Genomic DNA, 9,370 nt, shown 5'->3' with positions numbered 1-9,370 from the left:
GATGATCAATAAAAGATGAAAAAATTCATTTTGAAAAATGTGAAGGATGAAAAAATTCATTTTGTAAAATGTAAGGGACGAAAAAATTTATTTTATGAAATGTGAGGGATTATGAATCGAATTATATCAAATTTGATTTAACAATTTTGCCCTTAAAATATGATCACGTGCAAGGCACGTTGTGAATTCCGACCAAAAATTAGTCGGAAATCTAAGTAAGGATCAAATTTGACTAATGCGAATTTGTAAGAGACGTAAAATTATATTTTTAAAAGTGAGGGACGAAAAAAGTTATTTTGCAAAATGTGAGGGACGTTTTGAACTATTTTTCCAAAAAAAATGCTATAGTGTCTTTTTCAAAAAATTATCTCAAATAATCTACTATCAAAACACATCAACTTCTTCATTAAGAAATTGGCAAGAGTAGGATTGAAAAAGATAAAAAGGTAAAAAATTTCAGACCCTTGACCCTTTTTACCTTTTCTATCCAATTGTAATTATTTGGTGGATTGCTAAATGAGTCTTAGTAAACACTCATTAATATCGGCCATACGTATTATTTTTTTCTAGAAAGTAAAATTGAATTAAGAAAGTATCTAAATGCATAGATAACTAAGAGATATTCAAGGTTTTTTTTAATAATTAGCCGTTGATATTATACGACGCAATTTATGCACTAATTTTTACGAAGTACAAAATAATGAAACAAATAAAACAACAAATTTGGACATTCAATGAAATTTGTATGTGACATCTATCAATCATAGCTATCTAATTCCAAATTAAACCAAGTTACTATAATTAATGATACCCTACAATTTCAATTGTGAATCTAGACACCCTAATAACTATGAGTTTATATATTAGGTAAGCAAATATGGGTTTATACATTATCTAATTCCAATTTAAACCAAGTTACTATAATTAATCGTACCCTACAATTTAAATTGTGAATCTAGACACCCTAGTAAATATGTTTATATATTAGGTAAGTAAATATGGGATTATAATTTTAGTTGAATACTCAGTAATTATGAGAAACACCAATTAGTAAATTACAGGATCTATCTCTAATGCTTGGTTTGGGAGTTGGAGATTTGGGCAGAAAAGAGAGGAAAAGGAGAGAATACGAAGGAAAAAGAAAGAAAATCGATGAATTTCAATAGACACACAATAAAGCTATAGTGACCAAATTTTTCCCGCCCAAATTGGGTGAGAAATGGAAAGAAATTGTGGGAAGCTCATTAATTTTTTTTCTAATTATAGAACAAAAATTTAATAATTTTTATATTCAAAATCATTCCACTTATTCCAAAAACTCCCGAACAACGCGTAACAATTCTTTCACTTCTCTTCTTTTCCCTCATAACTTATTTCTCTTATTTTCTCATTTGGATTGCTACTTTTAGAAGTTTTTGTTAAAAAAAAAAAAAAATAGGGATAATTTCAGAAACCTCCTTTGAGGTTTTTGATAATTTCATTTGGCTCCCTTGAGGTTTCAATAATTACATAGACCTCCCTTGGTCCAATCAAATGACTAAAATGTCCTCCACTTAATAGTTAATTCATAAAGGGACATTTAAATCCGAAAAATACTTCTTATTATTCTACTTGTCATTTTCTAATCTCAAAAAACAATCTCCATCAATTTTCTAATTTTCATCTCTTCCTCTCTCTTTCATATTCTTTTCTCTTTTTCTCCTACAACCAGTACTCCCTCTTACCAAATATTGCGTTCCATTGTTACCAACCACACCACTATCAGTTTTTTACAATCTCTAAAATTTATTCGTATTTTTTGTCTTCTTGTCTTCTTCTTACTATAAAAATTTTAGACCATTTCTTTTTTTTTCCTAATAGTTTTACTTTTTACAAATGTTAGCCAATTGAAGTTACCAAATTAACAAGGTGCAAATTGTGGATTTTATTGTCAAACTAGGAGAAGATGAAAAAGGTGGCAGTGATATAGGGAAAAAAATGAAATTGAGAGTTGTAAAATAAAGAAGTGACTATTATGTTTGCTAAACAAAAAAGTCTAGCAATTATTCATTGATTCTCTCTTTTGTTTACCTATTGATTGTGGTTTTACCATAAAGGTAGAATTTTGTTTCTATTTCTAAGAGTGTTAGAACAATGATGAATTATAATCTTAGGGACATGGGGGCATTTCTTAGTTTAGTATTGGTAGTGGTGGTAGTGAGTTGTATTAGGCAAGAATTAGAAAGTAATAAATTTTGAGATTAGTTAGAGTCGCTGGATTTTGTTTGTTTTAATGAATATAAGACGTACAAGAAAATAAAGATTAAAACCTTGTTTTGTTTTGTCTTGTTCTTTGAAGAAGGGCATTTTAGAATATTTGTGAAAAATTATAGGCTATTGGGTATATATTGTTATATAAACCTTAAAAACAAGGGAGGTAGATGTAATTTTTGAAACTTGAGAGGAGTTCTCTGTAATTGTCAAAAACTTCAAGGGATGTTTCTGAAATGATCCCAAAAAAATATTGCAACGATTTAAAAAAGTGATTAAAAAGTGTTCATGAAAAAATAAAAAATTTTCTACATAGTCACGATCCAAAGTTTTCTCACCTCAACTCCCAAACTAGCCTAATCATAAATTACTTGCCAAATTTACCGTTCGAAAAAAGCCCACTTACCCAAATTTCAAATCTACAATTCAAAAACCCGCCTTCTCTCCTTCTTCAATCATTTCTCTCTCTCCATCCTGCACCACCATTAAATACCACCGCACCCCACCGCACCAACACCCCACTCTTCACTTCACTTCACTTCCTCCGACAACTTCCCTGAGCCCTCACCTCTCTATTCTCTCCCTCAATTTCTCATTTATTGGATCATTTTTTTTCTCTATTTGTGTTTCCAATGGTGCAGGTTAGCAACAGGGGTGATGAAGATCAGCAGCAACTTCTCCCAGTCGACGGTGACGGCACATGCATGGCCTGCAAGAAAACGCCGGAGTTGGATCGGACGGTGACTTGTGGGACGTGCAATACGCCGTGGCACGTAGATTGTCTAGTTGAGGGTCCAACTACGTTGGTGGAAATTTTGAGTTTTATCTGCCCTGACTGTTCCGGAGGAGGTCTCACTGGAGCTCCAGCACCGGTGTCTTCATCCAACGGAGACCTTGTCACGAAGATTCGGGCTATCGAGGCAGATGGTTCTTTGACGGAGCGTGAGAAGGCGAAAAAAAGGCAGGCGCTTTTTGCTGGAAAAGGTGTTGATAAAGATGAGCAGAAAAGAAAGGGGAAAGAGAAAATGAATGAGGCTTTGGCTCTTCTTAGTCAGAGCATTAAATGCTCCTTTTGTATGCAGTTGCCTGAAAGGCCTGTCACGGTATAACCTTCACCTTTTATGAATTATTAGTGCACAATATGCTCGGTTTATTTGCAGTTTTTGTATGATTAATTGATCTTAACAGATTGAAAAATGTTTTCTTGGGTCATTTTTTTTGTTGTTCATAATCGAAAGACTAAATTTGTGGTTTTGTTTGTAGGGCTGAAAAGGATTTGTGGTGATCCTATTTATCTGCATTTTTGTTTGGTAATGGATTTTTGTTACGAGAAAGAAAATGTAGAACTGTTTGGTTTCCTTGATTTTAACTTCATTCTTTGTCCAGTGTGAGGGCTTTACTTGGGATTGTCTTAAACTTTTTCTGGTTGATCGGATTGGATACTATTTTCATGTTTCTATGCCTAAAACTTAAAACTAGTACTATAAGTTTATGATGAGGCAAATATTTGTTTCAGGTTTATCATACTTTTTGGGGGACGTTGCCCTTGCAAAATTTCATCTTTTGAAGAACAGGGGAGGATTCATTGGTTTTGATGCTATGTATTTCAGAAGATATTACTCAAACCCATATTGAATTTGATTACCATCATCTCCACAACTCCATACCTGCCCACTACCACTGAATCCACAACTCTACATTATCTGAACTCCTCCAATTATTCATAACTGACCCTATACCATTCTTAGACAATTGCATCACCCATTAAATAAATAGAAGGTCATTCTAAATAAACATCCATTCATACAAATGTATTTCAGTAGATTTTCTATATATTTCTAGCAAAAATAAAAATCAGTTTTCATAGTAAATAATTTCTAGAAATTTAATACTTTAATTTGGTGCACATTTTTCAGGTGTGTAAAATCAATAGTAGAAACAATTTGATGTAGGAAGATGCCTTATTCTTTGGATGGTACTGATAATGACTGACTTGAGTCGTTGCATGGCTACTCATGCTTTATGAACTTGAATTTAAAGGAAAACAGATATATGTAATTGGATGCTGCTAGTTATTAGCTACACGTCTGGAATTTTAGGTCGTTTCAGTGCAATTCATAAATGTTGAACTTTACATAAATGTAAATAGGAAAAAAATTAGAACCATGAAAATAAGGAATTCATTTGGAAGTTTCATGAATAAGGGTCACTGTTGAAACCATTTTAGTCTCCAGAAATTTGATGGATTTGGCAGTAGCATCTAAATACTAATTGCTTTATGACTGATCTTAATGCTTTAATGTTCCAGACACCATGCGGTCACAATTTCTGCCTGAAATGTTTCCAGAAGTGGATTGGCCAAGGTAAACGTACATGTGCAAAATGTCGCTCCAATATTCCTTCTCACATGGCAAGCCAGCCACGTATCAACTCTGCCCTAGTAGCTACCATTAGACGTGCAAGGATGTTGGGAACAACTGCTGTTGGAGCACCTGTGAAGGTTTATCACTCCTTGAAGGCTGAAGATCTACCTGATGAGTCATATGTCACTGAACGAGCAAAGTATGGAGGGATCGCGAATGCTAAATGTGGCAGAATTTTTGTTAGTGTTCCTTCAGATCATTTTGGACCCATCTTAGCTGAGAATGATCCCGTGCTGAATCTGGGTGTCTTGGTTGGTCAGTGTTTTGCAAATCGGCATAAATCCAGACAGTGGGGTGTGCATCGGCCTCTTGTTTGTGGAATTTCTGGACAGGCAAATGTTGGTGCTCAGTCAGTGGTCCTTTCGGGAGGTTACGTGGATGATGAGGACCATGGTGAATGGTTCCTCTATACTGGAAGGTTAGGGTTGTTTATTGAATTATATTCCCTGTTAAATATACTCGTATTACCAAACTTAGTTTATGGCTCACCCTCCACATATTTTAGACTTAGATTTAAGTTGTCAGTTGCTGATTAGTTAACAAGCTTATATGTCAGCCCATTCTGTATGATCTGAAAAACCAGACTGTACTACATTAATCTGTCCTCAACTTGGGAGCACTCTGAAGAGTTATCAATAGCCCCCACTTGCTCTTTTCTAGTGTAACTTATATCTAAAAGAGCTTTAAACACTCTAAAGGCCCAAGTGATTGTTTTATTACACTTTGCCATCCTTTAAGGAGGTTCGGTTCTATTTACTCTGACCCATCTGAGGTGGTTGTCACCTGAAATTAACCATTTTCATCCTCCGTGTGTTCTTCATTGACTAAGCACAGATGGATAAATTTAGTTCCTCATGTTACTTTTCTTTTATTGTTTCACCAATGCACATGCGTAGACTTTTGTTAATTTGCATGCAAATGCTTTATCTTCTTTCAGCTGATATCACTCATTTTTATATGTGAATATGGTAGCGGTGGGAGAGATCTAAGTGGAAACAAGCGAACAAATAAGGACCAATCATTTGATCAGGAGTTCAAAAACTTCAATGAGGCCTTGCGTGTTAGTTGCAAAAAAGGCTATCCAGTTCGTGTGATTAGGTAAACCTGTAGCTAATATCGCTTGTCTTGATTTCGTAGTATGGATATGCTTTTCATTACAATTTTCTTGGTTGCATGGAGCAGAGTTTCTATACTGGTGGCCTTGATATCATTTTAATTGTTGCATTTGATGAACTCTTATCACATCAAAATCTGAAGGTTATTTCCATTGACAGGTGCTTTTAAACTTGCAACTAGAAAATGGGTATTAACAAGTGTACTACACAGATAGACAATAATTTGATGGACTACCTGGGGGCATTTAATGGTTAATTTAGAGCAGTTAGCCTGTATGTGCCTTTACTTGCCACACAAATGGAGTTTCCATTCCATTATTACCCGTGACTTTCTTTTTTATGTCTTTAGAGTTCTTACATGAATCTTTCTGGAGTATAATTTCAGTTTTATTTTGCTTATTTGAAGAAACCCTAGATTTTACTCAAGTAAAACAAAATCCTCTGTCGCCTAGGTGGTGCAAGTCCAAGTTTTGTTGTTGACATGGGCATCATTTTAGTCTGTGAAACTGTGAAGCTGTCTCATGATTTTGATAATTCCTAATAGTAAAATTGGAGCGACCTCATGTTTAAAAGCACAACTTGGGTACTCATGCTACTATCTCTTTCATCCCAAAAGTAATACAGAGTTTATCAGACCTTATATGGTCAGTCATGAGCCAGTACATCTGCAATAACTTTTTTTTTTGCTTCTTAACTTTGATTGACAGATCATACAAAGAAAAACGTTCTTCCTATGCCCCAGAGAAAGATTTGCGCTATGATGGGATCTACAGGATAGAAAAATGCTGGAGAAAAGTTGGGCAGCAGGTTCAGACATACAATTGTTTGAATTACTTTTTCTAGACAGTTTGTTTGTTGCTTAATAAGTTCGTATGACTACTGTTTTTTTCCAGGGATTTAAAGTCTGTAGATATTTATTTGTAAGATGTGATAACGAACCTGCACCATGGACAAGGTTTGTGCTGCATTGTGTGTATACCGCTTTATGCATTAACAAAATTACCTGCTTCTGATCCTCTCACATCATGCAGTGATGAGGACGGAGATTGTCCCCGTGCCCTTCCAGATGTTCCTGAGCTACAACAAGCAATTGACATTTTCGAGAGGAGCGAAAGCCCATCATGGGATTATGATGTGAGTGGGGTTTTCTCTCTGTGTTGCACTCTTTCCCATCTGCAATTTTCCATGAAAATTTTTATGGTCCTAGTAATTCAGGTAGCGAGCATTATTTTGAAAACTGCGGGTTGCTTTTCCCAGTTGCTCTCTATGGCTGGTGAAAGAATGCTAAGTACCTAAGTTTTTTCTCGTGTCCATCTAAGTACTTAAGCTATTGAAAGAGTAAAAAAAAAAAAAAAAATCCAAAATGCATTGCTTTTAGCATTTTACAAAAAAAATATCTTATTACTTCGAATAAGCCAATGTTCATAGTTGAATATATGGTAATATAGTTCTTAGCTTAAGAAAAGGCACTATTATCTTATTTATGCAAACCAGAGGTTAAGCCCTTGGGATAGTACCTTTTGACTCAAAGTTTTTCTATTTTCTGCTCAACAGCTTAACCTTAATATATGGCAAATGCACAAAAAGGTAAACCTAAAAGAGAAATTTATACATCAAATCCTGCAAAGCTATCTCATTAAGTGAACTCCATTTTTAGACCTTTCCATTAGACAGCACCGTCATTCGTGGTTAGTTTATACTTTTTATTTTGTCATTCTTTTGCTTTTCCTATTTGGCTTAAAGTTTAACACTTTTGATTACAATTGTCTGAGTTAAACTGTACTAATTTGCCTTTCTCCTGCACTTGTATGTACTTACTCCTATTTTGGTAGCAGGATGGAGAAACTTGCTGGAAGTGGAAAATGCCACCTCCTCCCAGCAAAGAAAAGGTGATTGAAGCAAAACCTGAGGATATAGAGAGGGCACGCAGGGCGTTTAAGAAATCACGACATGATTCCTTAAGAGAAAACCTTCTTAAAGGTTTGTACATTTTCCATTCTGAGTGACAAATCAGACAGAAAAGATTAAAAAAATAATAATAAAAGGTGCATATTGATTCTTCAGTTGTTTCCTTGGAAAAATGGCTCGGTTCTATGGCAGAGTATGCACTTCATTTTGCTAGTTGGTTTTTAAACTACTTTGTTTACAAAAACTGGATGGTGGGCACTGAATATTATTGTAATTTGTTTGGATTTGTTAATTTTCTGCCAAGTCTCTACTAACTCGATGGAAATCATTCTCAAACAGTCCATAAAAAATGCTCAGCTTTTTCATTCCCTGCACTCTTCCATGCTTGAGAACATATTACAAATTCTTTGTGCAGAATTCAGCTGCCTACTGTGCAAGAAGGTGATGAATCTCCCTGTCACGACACCTTGTGCTCATAACTTTTGCAAATCTTGTCTAGAAGACTGTTTTAGTGGCCAAGCATTCATAAGAGAAAGAACATGCAAGGGGGGACGCCAACTTCGTGCACAGAAGAACTGTATGAAATGCCCTGTATGCCCAAGTGACATATCAGAATTTCTTCAGAATATGCAGGTCAGGAAAACAGTACCATATTTTTTTAAAAGCTTGTTTAGGAGCTGCATCCTTGCTGTTGTTTGCATAGTTACTATCCCATTGTGAATTTATACCTACTAACCCAGAACACCATCACCATACCTGGATCATTATGTTTTTCCTGCACATTCACAAGTAGATGCTCCTTCTCTGTATGTTGGTAATTTGCTGAACTATTCTTGCTTCTGACATAGGTTAACAGAGAAGTCATGACTGCAATTGAGGATATTCAAGCTAAGCTTGAGGAGGATGAGAAAACCATGGAGGATTCTGGTGAACATGGAGTTGATGCTGAACAAGAGAGTCCTGGTGATCAGCCAAGTGACACAGAGATTGCATCGTTAAATGCCGAAGATGTAGGAAGCAATGGAAGTGCTTTAAAGAGGAAGAGTGTTGATGGCTGCCTTTCTACTGAGAACAAGAGGCAGAAAGCTGATAATGGGCATGGAATATCCGATGAGACTGAAAATGTCCATGCTGATGCAAATGGTTCACCTTCAAGCCCTCTCCATCTGCGTCCAAATGATGAAATCTTCTCCTAGTGAACTGCTAGAAGAACTAGTTTAATAATTTATACACATTTCTGAATCATGCTAAGACCAATTTTCCTTACTCTTGTCAGGTCTTTGAATGTGCAATTATACTTAGTTATTGCTCTTGAAGAATTGTTTGTAATTTAGGATAAATATGGAACCATTGAAAAAGTAAGCTCAATGTAAGAATCTACATTCATTCAATTTCTGAGCATGCTATACATTTATTGTTAAACTAATTAATGCCAATATTAGTTTTGGCTACTTGGCTTGAAGATGATTAGTCCTTTGACTGAAAAATGATATTTGCTTTGAATTGGTACTTTGCCATATCCATTTGCAATACATCTTTTAATTCCATTTTCAGCCTAAATCTCTGGCCCTATAGCTGAGTCAGTATTTGAAAAGCTCAGTTCATAGACATGGAGAAAGTAGATTGACTAATTGGGGTTAGAAGTTACAGAGATTCGAAGAAGGTAGATCATAT

The 9,370-nt window shown here is 35.2% G+C and overlaps 1 protein-coding gene across 1 annotated transcript; it reads left to right on the top strand.

Annotated features, from left to right (window-relative positions):
- The first annotated feature begins 2,807 nt into the window (after window positions 1–2,807).
- Window positions 2,808–9,096, top strand: LOC113767470 (E3 ubiquitin-protein ligase ORTHRUS 2-like). Its single transcript, XM_027311577.1, has 9 exons — window positions 2,808–3,353; window positions 4,559–5,091; window positions 5,646–5,771; window positions 6,496–6,595; window positions 6,682–6,743; window positions 6,820–6,922; window positions 7,624–7,768; window positions 8,112–8,329; window positions 8,545–9,096. Exons 1-9 carry the CDS (start codon window positions 2,883–2,885, stop codon window positions 8,890–8,892), a joined length of 2,106 nt encoding a protein of 701 aa, XP_027167378.1. The 5' UTR covers window positions 2,808–2,882; the 3' UTR covers window positions 8,893–9,096.
- The last annotated feature ends 274 nt before the right edge of the window (window positions 9,097–9,370 follow it).

The sequence above is a fragment of the Coffea eugenioides genome, chromosome 4 (assembly GCF_003713205.1).
Source record: "Coffea eugenioides isolate CCC68of chromosome 4, Ceug_1.0, whole genome shotgun sequence".
NCBI lineage: Eukaryota > Viridiplantae > Streptophyta > Magnoliopsida > Gentianales > Rubiaceae > Coffea > Coffea eugenioides.
This window is presented reverse-complemented; position numbering and strand designations above follow the sequence as displayed.

Excerpts from the sequence above, each read along its gene's own strand:
- LOC113767470 (XM_027311577.1), top strand. The coding sequence starts at position 2,883 with ATGGTGCAGGTTAGCAACAGGGGTGATGAAGATCAGCAGCAACTTCTC. Across the intron at positions 5,092-5,645 it reads TGGTTCCTCTATACTGGAAG|CGGTGGGAGAGATCTAAGTG; the intron begins GTTAGGGTTGTT and ends TGAATATGGTAG. Across the intron at positions 5,772-6,495 it reads TATCCAGTTCGTGTGATTAG|ATCATACAAAGAAAAACGTT; the intron begins GTAAACCTGTAG and ends TTTGATTGACAG.